The sequence below is a fragment of the Phycodurus eques genome, chromosome 3, assembly GCF_024500275.1.
Source record: "Phycodurus eques isolate BA_2022a chromosome 3, UOR_Pequ_1.1, whole genome shotgun sequence".
Lineage (NCBI taxonomy): Eukaryota > Metazoa > Chordata > Actinopteri > Syngnathiformes > Syngnathidae > Phycodurus > Phycodurus eques.
In genome coordinates, this window is record NC_084527.1 from 6,477,465 (window position 1) to 6,494,494 (window position 17,030).

At 38.5% G+C, this 17,030-nt stretch overlaps 1 protein-coding gene across 1 annotated transcript; it reads right to left on the minus strand.

Annotated features, from left to right (window-relative positions):
• Window positions 1–677: 677 nt before the first annotated feature.
• Window positions 678–15,987, minus strand: LOC133399865 (excitatory amino acid transporter 1-like). Its single transcript, XM_061671826.1, has 10 exons — window positions 15,777–15,987; window positions 14,595–14,795; window positions 12,366–12,503; window positions 5,917–6,121; window positions 5,504–5,546; window positions 4,050–4,318; window positions 3,213–3,446; window positions 2,951–3,145; window positions 2,147–2,281; window positions 678–1,038 (listed from the first exon to the last, which is right to left on the minus strand). Exons 2-10 carry the CDS (start codon window positions 14,776–14,778, stop codon window positions 828–830), a joined length of 1,614 nt encoding a protein of 537 aa, XP_061527810.1. The 5' UTR covers window positions 14,779–14,795; window positions 15,777–15,987; the 3' UTR covers window positions 678–827.
• Window positions 15,988–17,030: the final 1,043 nt, after the last annotated feature.

A 17,030-nucleotide genomic window follows, 5' to 3' on the forward strand; every position in this document is an offset into this window, starting at 1 on the left:
TCGAGTAAAATTTGTGTCTTTCCTTATACTGACGAGTAAATACAGGAAACCCTTGTTCTCCTCCATATTTTGTAATTTTTTTTTTTTTTCTAGGGTGTCCACTAGAACCAGTGCTGTGCAGTGGAAAAGTGGGATTTGGTACTTTAGAGCTTTGTAGAGGGTTTGCTATGAATGAGTAAATTCTGTAGCATATTTTATGTAAACAAAAAAAAAAAAAAACTCTTATCTTATGGAAGTGTATGGCTTGATAGAAACGGTGCACATGGCAACCATGCCAATAATGTTTGGGTAAACAGCTGTCATGTGACAGAGTACAGGTAACCCCTGCCTATTTGGGGTTCACTATTCACAAATTAGCATAGTTTTCTGTGGAACCTATCCTCAGTCGATCTTTGTCAACTGTGGGCCTTTGAGACTCTTTTGTGATTACGGGCTATATAAATAAACTCGACAAACATCTTTGTGTGTTCGGGAGGAGCTAAGTTTAGCCTGGGTTGTTAATAGAAGTTATGAAGAGTTGCTGCATGTTCACGTACATGTGCACTTTTGGTGCATTTCCCCCCCCCCCCGGCCCCAAATTACATCTGTAATTTATTTTATTTATTTATTTATTAAAACAAATAAGGGCAATGTTGTAAGATGAGTTTTAGATTTGTAAGCAATTATTAACATTTTCCGGGGTGTCATTTAGCCCTGTTTTTTTTTTGTTTCGCTATTTGTAGCAGGGCTCGGTCCCTATAAAAAAAGTTTGCACCCTTTGATCATTTGGGATGAAGTGTCAAATTTTGGAAGTGAAATATTTTGACGTTGTAAAAAAGAAAACTGTGCTACATTTTGGTTTCGCTGTCAACGGCGGGCCTCTCATTCTCGTACTCGTTTTCCTGGCAGATGAGCCGGTAGGGCTTCTTGCCTGCTTCCTCCGCTGCTGCCGAGTGGGCCACCTCCGGGTCTTTGGTCAACTCGTGGCGAGATAGATGCTCCACGATGCCTGCGCCTATGGAGTCTCCCAGGACATTGGTAACGGTGCGCAGTCGGTCCCTGTGGATAGCGCAAATAGGACACAACCAAGGAAACCATTTGTTTACTCAAGCTTATAAAAAAGAGGCATTGTTTGTCAAACATACTGTTCTCATCATCAATTTACTGAGATCGTCTTTATGAAACTGCCAACCTTCCCAGTTAACAGGGAAATTTGACTTCTAAAGCCGTCAATGGCAGTGAATGTCTTACCTCAAATAGCTATACTACAACTCAAAACTGTTAACATATGAAGAGGAAAATATCCTAGCTTTGGAGCTCAGTTTCAGAAGCCCATTTTACACTGCCTGGAAATGCTGTAATTCTTCTGTCTTTTTCCTATGTGGCTGTTCTCGAGGCAGTTCACCAACATGAAATGGGGAGGGGAGGGGGGGGGGGGGGGGTGAAGGGATGAAATCAGACTGGTAATTTTTCGCCTTCGGAAGTATAACCAGCAGCTCGCTTTACACTGCTTGCATTTTCCCACTTTTTTCGGGGCTATAAACGGCACCTGACATGCGACGGCGGGACTAACCCAATCATTATCCACGTTTGGTTGTAATATCGGAAGCCCCTTTCACACTTCCTGTGTAAGCCAGGATTTCCAACTTTTTTTCTTGATGCATCCATTTTCTGCATCGCTTATCCTCATGAGACTCGCAGGCGTCTATCACAGCTATCTTTGGGCGAGAGGCGGGGTACACAACCTGAACTGGTCGCCAGCCAATCGCAGGGCACATATAAACAACCAACCATTCAAACCTACGGGCAATTTAGAGTCTTCAATCAACATACCATGCATGTTTTTGGGATGTGGGGGGAAACCAAAGTACCTGGAGAAAACCCACACAGGCACGGGGAGAACATACAAACTCCTCGCAGACAGTCCTCAGAACTGTGAGGCAGATGTGCTAACCAGTCGGCCACCGTGCCGCCATTCTTGATCCATTATTTCTCTATAAATGGCACTGACCGAGAATGCCCCCAATGCCAACGCCCCCTCCGCCCACCCCTTTGCATGCCACTGTAGGCCCGTTTTTTGTTATTTATTGCCTGAAAATGCTCCCAGTTTTGAGGGATCTATGTGTGAAAGTAAAAGTCTTGACAACAAGGCATAGACAGTACTCACAGAAACCAATCAACAGCGATGATGAGTGTGATGTCATCAGTGGGTAGGCCCACCGACGTGAGAACTATCACCATGGTAACCAGCCCCGCCTGGGGGATTCCGGCCGCTCCGATGCTGGCTGCTGTGGCTGTGATGCTGCACAGGGAAATAGATGGAATCATTTTAATGGTCATCTGTTTGACACTCGTGAACTCAAATTGACCTCCCAGCATGCATTGGCGACACCAGTGAATAGGGTCACGAAAACTGATAGTCTTGAGCCCGTCCAAATATTTCCAATCTTTTCCTATGCTCCGCATCGGTAAAAAAGTAATATTTTAGGATTAAAACGTCTAATTTACACTGCAAATACAATGATGCAATTTATTACCTTGTTATTAGGCACTTAACGAGAATTAAACTTATGTATCACTGCTTTAGTGGAGTTTAGCGGTATTTAACTTTTTAAAGCAATGCATTTGCATTTAACCTTTAAGAACTGTTTGTTTTTAAGCTTTGATTTAGGTACATTTTTTATTCAACATTTATGTGCAATACATTTGAATCAAATGCAGTGTGAGTAGCATTAAATGTTCAAACTGTACATAAAGTTACAATGGCTTACAATAATATTAAACATACTTTTCAGGAATAAAACCTCTCTCATTTTTGCATTTTAATGTTGGTCATCATGGTGGTACTTGGAGAACTACCGGTAAGTGTTTTTTTAGGAGGTACTTGTTGAAAAAAGATTGAGAACCACCGGTCAAATCAATTTTCTAAGCACTGTACAGTAGAGATAATATAGTGTGTGCGGACGCTTACCTGATGGTGAGAATCTGCCCAAAGTTGAGGTCGTAGTTGTTCACCTGAGCGATAAAGATGGCCGCCAGCGCTTCGTACAAGGCCGTACCGTCCATGTTAATGGTGGCGCCAACGGGGAGCACAAAGCGGGTCACGCGCTTGTCCACTTTGTTGTTTTCCTCGAGGCACTTGAACGTGATGGGCAACGTGGCCGAACTAAGGTAAAAATTAGCAGATTAGGGCATACGGGTTGTGCGTGACTGTGACACAATAGCTCCCAAACCTGGAGGACGTTCCTAGCGCCGTGATGAGGGCCTGCAGCAGCCCGGCGATGAAGGCGAAGGGGTTTTTCCGGGTGACCACAAAGTAGAGAGTAGGCAAGACCACCATGGCGTGAATTAGCAGGCCGCAGATGACAGTGATCGTGTACATTCCCAGCTGGCCGCCCATTGAAGTGATGTCATCCATTTCCACGATTTTACCCGCGATCAGGAAGAGGATACCAATGGGGGCATACCTGAACCAAAGAAAGAAAACCCAGCTTCAAAACTGCTTGTTTTTCCACCTCTCGACAACTCTGGTTTTTATGTTGCTACGCCTCTTGACTACAATAGATGTCACAGGCAAAAGGCAAATCTAAATAAAATATACCATTCATGAAAGGAAAAGATAATTAATCATATAAGTAATTCATTATATAATTTTTATTTTCACCACAAACATGTTACAAAAAAGCTATGTAAAAATGATTTTTTTACAACAGAAAGAGAATAATTAAAGAGAGAATGGTCTTTAACTGTTCAACCTTGTCATGGTTTTTAAAATGCCTTTTTTAAGTCTTGGTCTCGGCTTGTCTCGGTCTTGGTCTAGTCTCGGTTGTCTCGGTCTTGGTTTGACTCGGTCTCGACTCCTAAAAGTCTTGGTCTTGTCTTGGTCTCCGTGAGTTCTGGTCTCAGGCAAGTCACAATACTACCATCTACCATTTCGCAGATGAGTATTTAATTGGTCTTCCTGTCACTATACGTCGCTGGCATAGATAACAAAGATGCAGAATTGTTGTAAATACTCATTTTCAGATCAATTACTGTAAGTGACATTGGGTAATTTAGTTTAGACATACCACATGATGATGGCCACCAGCCTCATGATGGCCTCATTGAGACAGTCGAAGAAGTCCCTCAGGGGCTGTCCCTGGTCCCTCATACCCCCGATGATCAACCCGAAGCACATGGAAAAGACCACCAGGCCTAGCGCGTTGACCCCGTTGACGGCGCCCGGTACGGGGATCATCTCCTCCCTTGCCAACACCTGACTCCCGTTGAGCAGGAACACCGACTCGTTGACCGTTACTTTGATGTGGACCACCCTCTTGGCGTACTGCGTCTTGAACTGAAAAAAGCGAGAGCCTAAATGTTAGCCGGTGAAGCTTTTAGCCACGCTGGTAGCAGTGCAGTGGCAATTTAATAGCTTGCCATATATTCACAGTGCCTTGACGATCCTCGGGATATGACTCTAGTGAAATGACTACATCTGTAAAGAAAAGCATATGGAACAAACATTTCCAGACATAGAGGTACAACACGCGCGTCTTCATTCATGATATGGTGGAAGTATGAACACAATACATTTGCATTAGTGCACAGCTATTCTAGCTACTCTACTCATCTAATCTACTCATGCAATCACACGAAGATGCAGCAAAACACATCATTTCAGTTCATGCTCATTAGCCACAACATTAGTGCACAATCTAATGAGATCCAATACAAAACGTTTTTTCTCCAAAATATATTTGTTGCCTCACAATTGTCCTTTCCCTAAAAAATATACTACTTTTTTTCCACAAAAAAATCTACAACGTTTTTATACTTATACTTACTTCATATTCAACCGTAATCTTGAAAATATACCACTTTTGTCTCGGAAACATTCAATTTAAGAATGTATGACTTTTGTCTTTTGTAAGGCAAAGTACCAGTGTTGGAAAAGAGCAAAAGTGTGATAACAACCATAAACCAGTAAATGGATCTTACCGCGACATTGGAAAGGGTGTACTCAACACAGTATTTGCAATACGCACAGTATAATCGTCTTCAAATACATCAATGTAAATGGAGTATTATTATCTCTGTAAAGGTAGATTTTGTAATATTGGATCTCATTGGAGTGTGCAGGTATGCATAATGTGCAGCTATAAATATATACATGTACATGGCAGATATATATATATATATATATATATGTATATACACATATGTATGTATATATGTGTGTGTGTGTGTATATATATATATATATATATATATATATATATATATATATATATATATATACACACACACGCACACATGTATGTATAGCTGTGTGTGTGTGTGTGTGTGCGCACATAATCACAAGTGAATTAATTAAAGATTTGGGTTATTGTTTTTATTCACATAGAGTGTATCAAGTATATAGTTATTAATGCAACCGGGAACTCTTAAGTAATCAATTAAGATAAATTAACCAAATTCAATAATACTTTTTTATAAGTAATAGGACAGAGTGACAAGACCATCTTTGAGTAACAGTTACCTGTTTGGTGCACGCTTCCACAAGGTTTGGAGGGAACATGTTCCTGCAAAACATCACATACTTTTGTTTGCGTCATGGATGGAAGTATTACACCCCCTGGCCCAAGTAAAAAATGGTACAGTCCAGCCAGTCGTCTTACATCATCCTCTGAGAAATAGCACGTCATTTTTCACTTTTTTGGGGGGATTTTGATTTACCCCCATTTGTCATAGGAACTGTTCCCCGCCCCAGTATAAAAAAAAAATGGCAAGATCCAGTCATCTTGCATTATTCATACATTCAACTTAAACCGTTTGTGGTGTATTTCAAGGCGCAACTCTAAACAAGTTTTTGTCATGGCTAGTCAATCTCTTTCTGCCACCTGGAAGTCCCCTGGCACTTATTAGTTACAAACGTCATGACATGGTCTATACCTGATAAGGTCCAGAAAGGCGTCAGCGGGACTAACACGTTCGATTTGCTGCTGATTGGTGAACTCGTCCTTGGAGCCTTTACCAGGGTGGATGATGAGCACCATGACGATGCCAATGAACACGGCAATGACCGTTGTGGTGGTGTAGTAGACCACCGCCCTCATGCCCATTTTACCCGATGTGCGGCTGTCTAGTGCGGCCATGCCTGAAATCAGAAAAGTCATACATTTTCAATTGGAATTCCATCCCCCAGTAATAGTGTATTTCCTGGCTCTTATTCAAGGTGAGGTGTTCATTAAAGAGAAGGCCTTTATTGGTACAAACGGATTTTTATAATAACAGTATTTATTCAACGACATACAGTATATTGTCATTTTATGTTCTGTAAATCAGTTTTTGCTCCAGATTTGTTTTTAAACTTTCTCGATAAGCTCTGGCTTTGGCTTTACAAGTGCCATGTGACAGAGAATACAAACAAAATTACAAAACTGTACACCAATTTGCATGCTGTGAAACACGTTTACAAATTCAGAAACAAATAAACTATTGGAAGAATAAAAGTACAAAACTCTAGGATAAATCATAACTTTTCTCTTGAATATCCACGTTTTTCACAAAAATCTTAAAATATTTTCTCAGAAATATATAACTTTTTCTTTGAAATTAGACCTTTTTTTAAAAAAAAAATATAGAAAGAATGATCAGAAATATACAACCTTTTCCTTTTAAAATAGAGTTGTTTTCCTTCAACAAACAAACACACAAATATAATATGTATAATACTATAAATATAGTATATATATATATATATATATATATATATATATATATATATATATATATATATGCTAGAATCAATTTTTTTTTTTACTTTTGCCCCAGGTATGTAACAACCTTTTTCTCAAAAATATTTTATTTTCTCAAAAACACATTACTTGAAAAAAATATTTTGTTTTCTTGAAAATAGACTTTTTCTTCCCCCAAATTCTTGAAAATATATAACATTTTCCCTAAAAAACACAGGACTTTTCTCTCGAAAATATAAGACTTTTTTCCCCCTTAAAATATCCAACTTAATTTCTCAAAAATATTGGGCTAGAGGTGGTGTACACGCGGAATTGGTCCCCAGCCAATCATTGACTTCCTTTTCCCTAAAAGAATTGATTTTTTTTCACAAAAATAAGATTTTTATCCTCCCAAAAATATTTTAAATATATAACTTTTTTCCAAAAAAATAAAAGACTTTTCTCTAAAAAATTCTAAGACTTTTTTCTTTTCGAAAAAAAACCCATACTACTTTTCTTTTCTTTTTTTCTAGAAAATATACGTATTTTAGTGGTAAATATACAACTTTTTCTTGAATGTCTGACTCTTTTTTACTTGTAAATATTTTAAAAATATTCTCAGAAATATGAATTTTTGTCAAAATTTTTTTGTGTTGAACATACACAACCTTATGTCTTTTTTTTCTCTCCAAAATATACAACTTACGAGGTATTTTATGCTTGACATTACGATTGTTTGCATGAGGAGAGTTCCTGCACATACTACTCCCTTAAGGAGGCACTACTGCAGAGTATCAACAACTCAGCAACTCTTTCTCCAAGGCAGTTTTTGAGAGAGTGGACGTATATCAAAACGAGTTGCGGTTAATGATTAACACAGTGCGTACATACGTAGACAACCATGTAAATAAAGTTGTGTGCCGCCGCGAGCAGAAAGTAAGCCTGGGAAAAAGGGCGGTGTAATTATAGATGGAATACACCCATCCCTATAATCTGCTCAACTATCTTACAAGGAACAAAGCGCAGTAAGAAATACAATCCGTCTCTGATCTATGCGGGCAGGTAAACAACACCTACTGGACAGTACCCAAGGAACGATCATATCCGCTATACCTTTTGTACATTTTAAATGGCACTCACAGTTTGAAAGTGTATCGGAGCAGCCCCCTTGAATTGTGCATCTTTCCCAAGTGATTTATTCAAATTTATGTCCCAAAAGGAAGCCAGGTGTGACTGCTTTGCATGCAGAGATGCCAGTTAATGATTAAGACGCTGACCTTGACCGACTGTTTGACCTAAGAAAATGCATGTGTTGGCATCTGACGCGCAGAACATTGTGGAGTGACCGCATGGCGGGGCAGACCGTCTACCGGATTGTGAATTCCCATTAAAGACGCTGTCTCCACACAATGTAGATAGAATCATCTTTCAGACTGCCAGACTCCACAATTTAATCCATCCTATTGTGTATTTTCGACACCATTGAAAATGAGGGTTTGCCATCAATGATTTCTCAAGATCTAAATAAAGGTTTACATTTAATTTAATTTAATCTTAGGCAATGATTGCGACTAAGAAAATATATGATTTTACCCCTTTGCTTTTTTCTCCAAATATATATTTAAATGTTTCCCCTGAAAATACTTATTTCAGAAAAATGCAATAAATATAAATTTTTCAGAAAAAGATTACACCTTTTTCTCAGATAGTAAGTTTTTTTCCCTAAAAATATTTTTTTCCAAAATATATAACTTTTTACTGAAACACTAATACATTTTTTCCTTAAAAATGTGCAACATTTTTCAAAATTATTTTGTTTTTTTTCATTGAATGTCATTTGTTATTCGTAGGCTTTTTCATAACAGTTCCTATGAGATTTTTATTTGGTTTTAGACCATGATGTTCCAGTAAGAATTATTTTTTGCCCTGAAAAGACAATGTTTAAACAAGGTTTATGACCGCTGCAGTCAATGGAGCACTAAACCTGACTTTAACTGTCTTCCATAGTTGTGACAGCATTCAAAAGACTACGCCTGTGGCCACAGAAATAGTGCGGGTGTGGATTTGAGAAGAAAAGGGAACGACGTAATTTCAAAGTGTCACTTCCCATTATGGCCTTTACGTTCATTCAGAGCAGGAACAGGCAAAATAGGCCTTTTGTCGTGACTTGATTGATGTCATCTTTTCATAGGTGCCACTTTGTATACCAGCATGTGTATGTGTGTGCGTGTGTGTGTGTGCGGCGTGTGTGTGTGTGCGTGTGCACTAACTGTACTTGCTTTGTCACAACACGACTGTTATTTGATTCTCTCCTCCCCTAATCTGGGGCTAATCTAAAATTGACACTAAGAAAATGTATGTTTTTTGTCTCCTAAAATATATTTTTCCCTCTAAAATGTACAACTTTCTTCTTTAAAAATATCTGACTTTTTTGAAAATATTTTATTTTCCCCTCAATTTAGGGGGAAATGCTGTAAATGCATATTTTATTAATATATATTTATTTGCATAGTATATATAATATGTGCGCATATTTTCAGTATGAGTTTAAGAAGTAAATTTTTCATATTTATTTAATGATTTGAAAATAAAAGGCCCTATCTGCTTTTGAAATAATTACAATATATAAATAAAATTGACTTTACACCGATTTTATCGGGTTGATCAATATCGGCCGATATTTAGATGCCGCTCACAAGCAGGCAATAAAATGTTATGTAGCCTAGCAAGCTAGTGGTACCACGATCGGTTGGACGTAAACATGCCGTTGTTCTGTTGAATCATCCTCTAAAGTTTCGGTGTGGGTGAAGTCATTTAATTAAAAATAAAGTAATTTAATTACAGTATATTAGCACTCATTATTTCTGTCATGTAATGTTGGTTTGACGTGACTGATTAGAATACACGATCTGACGAGAGCAGTGATTTCCAACCTTTATGGAACCAAGGAACACATTTTACAATTGAGAAATCTCACGGAACACCAACAAACAAAAATGTCACAAAAAGTGGGTACATTAATTACTGTATTTACTTCCTGTCGTCTAATAAAAGACCATTCATTTGTTCTCTGTCACTATGCCTCACTGGCATAAATAGAGGAACAAAGATACATTATTTATTGTAAATAAAGTTTTTTTGCGCAATTAAGTACCCAAGTATATTCAGTAAATGAACAGGTAATTTAAATAGACACACTCCTCCATCTTGTGATCAGATCGGTGATCGGTTATCGTTTTTTAAACTCGCTGATCGGTCCCAAAAATAGAAATATGGAAAAATAAAATATAATAGTAATATCGAAGTTATAAAATGATCTAAGCCTAACTAACAACTGTTGAAATAATGAGAAAATGCAACAATTTGGAGGCAAAATAAAGTCTTCGGTGCAGCATGTCGGCCATTGTTGTGGAAATATTTCCGGGGTGGCGTTAAAAATGATTTCGACCACGTTTGTGGACATATTTCCTGGGTCAATTTAAAAAGCCAAGGACTTTTATGAAAACAAAATATCAAAATCATACCACTTCAATCAGTTTGGAAATGATTACAAAAATAAGACTTTTTTTGTGACAAAATATAGCTTTTTAACAGCAACATGTCAGTCATTTTTGTGCCTTGATGTCTTTTAATACAATTGCTGTATGCCATAAAACGTTTCACTTCCTCGCTCTGTCGTTACCCAAGGGGAGTTGAGTGCCCTTCACTGTGTCCTTTCTCCTGCCTCTCCTTCATATCCCTTTGCTGACAAGCCTGGGAAAACTTGTCGACTAGTCTGCACACACACACACACACACACATACACACACAAAATGATCCCTGACCTGTCGTCAGGGAAACAACAAACGCAGCCTCACTAATTTATTCCACTCAAAAGAATGAAAGAGGCAAGGTTTAAGGAGAGGTAGTGTTGCAAGGTTGGTGGGGGGTACAAATAAAAATGCAGGCCCCTCTATAGAGAGTGGAAAGTTGAAGTTGGGGGCACAAGAAGTGGTCCTGGTAACCAAACTTTGTAGAACCTGACCAAACCTGCATATTTTATATATGAGCAAAAATACTGTATTAGAATGTGTGACTGACAAGTGTGTTTTCTTGCCCCGGTGTGTCCTATTATGGTACATGAATATTTAAACAATAAAAAGCACATCTAACTAGTTAGTTAGTTAGTTAGTAGTCTGACAGTGCAATCGTGCAAGACCAAATTTGTCTTGTCGTCTGATCCAGGCATAAAGCGTAACTTGCTTAAACTTTTGCTTTGTTCATGTTTTGTTTTTAGATCCCAAGTTAGGGCAAAGTGTTTTGCTCTTTTTTTAATGTTTTTATTTTTATTTTACAGTGGTTAACTTTTTACACTTATATGACAGCTAATGTAAAAAAGAAATTAATGAAATGACAGACTCACCTCTGCTTTTGCCTTCAGTCATGTTTTGTTTTTCTACATTTTACAGTGGTTAACTTCTTTTTTTCCAATTGTATGACAAGCATTTTAGAGGGGAAAAAAATCACGTCATCTTTACAAAATGCCTTGTTCAAGTTGTACTGTTTTTATGTTTTAAAACAAAGCATTTTGTTGGTTTTATGTTTTACATTGGTTAACTTCTTCAAGATTTTAAAATGTGATGCAACATGACTCATCATTACCCGTACGGTCATTATTATTATATTAGTACGGTGGTCATAACCCGTACAGTTAATAAAGTGTTTTATGGTGGCCACAGTTTGACTGATTATTTATATTTACATTATTTGCTATGGGGAAAAAACAGACTGTCCTGACACTTGAGTTGTTTTTGATTTCCCCGTGTGTTGTATCAGTAGTCACATGACATGATGTCACAGAATGCTAATGTTCCACTCGATGCACAGCACAAAGGCGCCTGTCTTATCTGTGCCGTGTCCCTGCATGAGGGAATTACGTCTCCTTTCAATGACCCAGACACACACTATATGTTTGCTGCACGTCAAAACAAACGACAAGAGAGTTAGAAACACCATGACTGGGCAAAATAGCTTCGTCGTGTGTTTGCTCATTCAATCGATAACGAGTTTATATCCCGTTAGTTTTTTTTATCCGCCCTCGGTTTCCTAAAAACACTTAATGGAAGACATGGAAACATTCTGGTCCAAGTCACAATCACTAGTATGGACTACTGAAAGTAACACTTTGTGTTGCCAATTGTGCTTGTAATGTTTGCACACCTCCTATGAGCCAAGCAACTCCAATTTTTTACGATTAAACAAAGTGGCCATTTGGTTCCAGTTTAGTTTGATGGACTTTTCCACATCATTGAGAAATAGCTCCAAACTGTATTGGAAGCTTACTAAGATAAAGAATTAAGATTCAAGACTTCCTGATTGATTAAAACATTGGTTAATCCATCCTGTAACCACCACTTTTGCCTATGTAGCCTAATGTTCTGTGGTGACCCAGTTTGAATGAGTAAAATGGTGCAGACATTTGTATGAAGTCATTTGATTCATACTTAGAATAAAAGCCACAGCTTAAAAGTGTCTTCTTTGTATGTTTCTATTTTGGGTACTTTGATAGCAAAGTTGAAACTAAAAATAGTATCCGTTTCATTTAATCTGTGATGCGGGAAGGCAAGTGGGTACAATATAGTATTTGTGGTGTGTATTTGACCATTTATAATGATGATAACTGACCCGTAATGAGGCTGGACACGAGCAGGGGCAGCACCAGCATCTGCAGCATCCTCATTAGCAGCTCTCCAGGGAAAGAGAAGAACTTGACGTCGCGGTAGGACATGTTGTACGGCCGCAGGCCAAACCCCAGAATGATACCTGCGCATATGTCACGTTAAAAGTCAATATTACATTTTTAGGTATGGAACACAATTACAGAATGTTATAGTTACAGTACTTGACTCATTAGTTTGCTTGTTTGCTAGCAAGATTAGAGGGTTGCGTATTCAGCAGCAGATATAGTCAGTCAGTCAGTTCGTTAAAAGGCAGTTTTACTCATTCGTTCGTTTTGTCAGTTAGCAAGATTAGAGGGTTAAGCATCCAGTTTTTCGTTGAATTGAGTTCGTTTGCTGGTTCCTTTTGATGGTGCTGAGTGAAACATAGATCGTTTTGTATGTTTCTATACATGTAGTTAGTTAATTTGTTAACTAGCTAACAGGTTTAGAGGGTTGTTCGGTAAATGTTTCACCATCGTTAGTTAGCTCGCTAGTTAGGTGACTTAATAGGGCTCTGTATGTTTCATTGCGGTTATTAGCTACTATAGCTAGCTAGATAGTTAACTAGTTTATTAGTCAGTTGGCTAGTTAGTTCGTGAGTTTGCTCGTTAATTAGCATGATTAGAAGGTTTTGCTTGGTTTCATTCTAGTTAGTTATTTAACAGTACCCACTTAGCTTTAGTGTTAGTTCATTTATTAACAAGCTTAGAGGGACATGTATGTTGTGATTAAGTTAGTTTCTTACTTTTTTAGTTAACTAGCTGTAGCTATACACAAAAATGTACACAATTGTTCTTGTTAGTTCGAGTTCACTCATTCACATTATTAGGCAAAAATGTTCGCAACGGATTCGGACAAAACCTTGTCCAGGATTGGTACATGAGCCAAAGAAGAATTGCAGATTAAGCCTTGAGATTCTTTAATTAAAATGGATGCAGATGCTTTTCTTGTGATGTGCGTCACTGCAATGTGGGCTCATTGAAGTAGAACTCACAGAGGCTACTCAGTGGTTGACTCACAAGTGCACTGTAACTCTAGCAGGGGTACAAATGTGGCGCGTGTGAGTGGGCCACCGTCAGACTTCCGGCCACACCACAGTTCAAAGGTTAATTCCAAAATGTTCGAATGTCAGCCACAGGGGTCGGGAGAGGTCCAAGTGGGTTTAAATTTGGTTTTGTTTCTATTTATTTCCAAGACAGCTGGTGTACATACACACTGACACTGAATCCGCTGTGCATGTTCATCATGACAGGACGCATGAAAATCAGTAAAGAACATATATGCTGGGGTTTTCTTGTGTTATTTTTGAGTGGTAGAAAATATAATCCGGCACCAGTTTGGCCAAATGACACAAATCAGCACTCCAGTTGATCGTGACAGGACTCTGAAACGCACATTTTGGTTTGAAAGTGCAATTTTTCTGCATTTCTGATATTTTCGAGGGTTCTATCTGAAGGAACTCCTTCGAGGGAATTCAGCTGATCACTATCAAATTTCAACGGGGCATACTTAGACAGATGTACAAGGTTTAATTGTGAAATTTGTTAATTTTCATCATAGTTTGGCAGCAAAGTTTGATGATTCGCCATGAACCACGAAACATTAAAAAAACACTGAATGCAGCACCACTGTGTCCGTTTGACAGGAAATTCATGTTCATCATGGCAGAACGCACAAAAATCGATTAAGAAGCTATGCTGGGAAACGGTCAGCTAGTCGTCCCTTTTGTTTCAAAGGTGCCATTTTTCATGGTTTTGGCCACCACTTTCTTTATTTAATTATTATCAGTCCAAACCTTGGATAAAAATGTGAAAGAAATCACTGATGTTGGAAATAGGCTGTCAAATATGATTCCCCACATGACGAAATACATGACGAAACAAAAAATACAGTGAACCCTCAGAACAATTCTGCAGTCAAACAACTCAAAATTTGACCTGAATGTTTAATAAACCTTTTTATTTTATTATTTAAAACAGTATTTAAAGGTTTTGAGATGGAAAAGGTTCTATTTCTGATATTTCCTTCAGCAGCAAATTTTGAAATCTTGGAATTAAGTGACTTTTATTGTAAAAGGAGTCCAGAACTTGTCTCCTTTGCGTTCATGGCCTCCAGTATGGAGATTAAAATAATAATAATAATAATAATTTACACTTCTTACAAGGGTACTAAAATAAATTTAACGTAAACTCACCGATGATAACCGCTGCTACGGTGAATATGACGAAGGCGTTGCTTATGAAAAAGCCCTTCACATTTTTCTTGCTGATGTTCGACACTCTCTTCCTGGCCAGCAGCGAGCGGGACTGGATGCTGGCCTGGATCTGCCGGAGGCCTCGTCGGGCTCTCTGCGAATCCTCCCCGTTGAGTTGTGTCATGGCGGATATCTCTGGATCTGAAAGGTAGCAAATGTCAAAGGCAGATCGTAGACAGTGTCTCAGATTGATTACTGTATGTTGTAAAACAGTTCCCTGTGCAGTAAGAAACATAATTTTATGTACAGATGACATCTTTAATGACGATTAGTGCCACAGTAGACCCTCATATATGGCTGCTCCACAATGATGTCTACCTTTATGTACTTCAACAAATATTTATATTTGTCATTTAACGTTTTTTGTATTTTATTTGTATCATATTGTTTCTTTTATCTCATATTTTTGTATTATTTGTGTTGTTTCTACCATTTTTGTATTTTTGTCTAATATTTATGTACTTGTCATCTCACGTTTTTTTGAAAAATGTGTCTAATATTTGTTCACGATTTTCTAGTGATCTTTTTTTTTTTTTTGCATTTGAAATCTGTTGCTAACCAAAACAGCAGCACCTATAGGCTATTGTGCTCATGTTTTTTATTTTTATTTTGTATGTTCCTGTTCATGGGTGCTACTACTACTACTATGCTTATGTAAAACCTTAAGTTTCCCATTGTATACATCAGGGGCCGGCAACCTATAGCCAGTGAGCCCTATATGGCCTGCCAGAGCATGTGAACCAGCCCGCCATGTTATTTGAAAAACAAATACTCAGGAACTGTTCAAAGGAGTCCTCAAAAAAGGTTGCATCATTTTTTCCTCCGGACATTATCAAACATGAGAGGAAAACGTTCCCCACCCTTTGCTTTACAGTCTGCCGAAGATTCTACATTCTAAAAATCCATCAAAAGTCCAAGTTGTATTTACAAATGTCACCCCATCAAATGTAGGAAGCTCTTTAAAACGCATTGAATGGGTGCCCATGTGGCATGCGGAACATCTGTGACGGAACACTTCCTCAAACCGCAGCACATCCACCACGCGTCCCGCACACGCACACGCATGTAGTTTAACCAGAGGGCCGCACAACATGTAAAATGATAGAAAAATTGCTTCCGTACCTTGAGACTTGACACACTTCCTTTGGTGGTGGGTTTAAAGCTAAATCAGTATGTGGATGATGAGGTGGGGAGGGGGGGAGGTGGGGGAGTTAGGTCGTTAGTTGTCACAGGGTTGATCTTTGGTGGTGAGTTTCCAGCAATGAGGAGTGGGACGCGAGAGGAGAGGCAGAAAAGAGAGTGAAGTGGGAGCTAAGTGAATGAAAGAGCCAGTGAGAGAGAATGGAGGCGGTGCCACAGAAGTCACAGTTGTTGCCTTGCCGGAGGAGGGGAGGGGAGGGGAGGGGAGGGGGGAGGGTCAAGGTAGAGGAGGGGTTGATTGGGGGAGCGGCGGGGAGTAAGAATAATGAGCTTTGCCGAGCAACAAAGAAGAGAAAGGACCGTCTTGTTTGCCTCTTTGAAAGTTTTTGTCATACCTGATAAATTGGGACTTATTGCAGATTCCTGCAGAGAGGAGGAGAGGGTCTCTTAACAGATGGAATTGAATTCCCATTAGAGTTATTTTTTTTATTTGGATGTAATTTGTAGATATATTCTTTTATATTTATTGTATAGGCACATTTCCAACACTCACCCAGGACCATCATCTCCTGTACTTAGACGTTTTTAATCCAGCGGATTGTCCTATCCAGACTTTTGGCAGACCCAATGCCAATAAACTGGGAATGGATGTTAAAACACCAAAGTGGCATGATTCACCGACATCTGAGGCTGGCTTGAAATTCATGAAAATTTATTTTACCTAACACTTGTGGATGTCATTGGAATCCATGACACTTTAAAGCTACAATGCGTAACTTTTTTTCTTTTAAAAAAAAAAAATCCTTTTCACCTAATCTACTAGAGGAGATGACACAATGCTAATTAAGCCTATCAGCTCCTCTAACATCTTAGTAGCAGTATTTTTCAGTATTTGCTTCTTTATATTTCGCATTGGCCGGTAATATTGTGACTTGCTCACTTGGTGGGATACTGAAAATGATGTAGCAGAAATGACAGAGGAAACGATTCATTTTACCTAGCAGTTGGCAGAGCGCGGCCCCTTGTCTCGCATTTGTAAAACGCTAACGCAACACATCAATTTGCGTTTCTGTAGCAGAAAATAATCCTACAATAATTTGTGTAAATGAAAACAATAATTGCCACCAATAAACTCAACACGTCTATCCAAGGACCCCTTAGCTGCCCAAAAAAAGTGCGTGATGTAAAATACATGGAGTTCAGTCCCGAACAATGCATGCACAAACGTAGCAATAA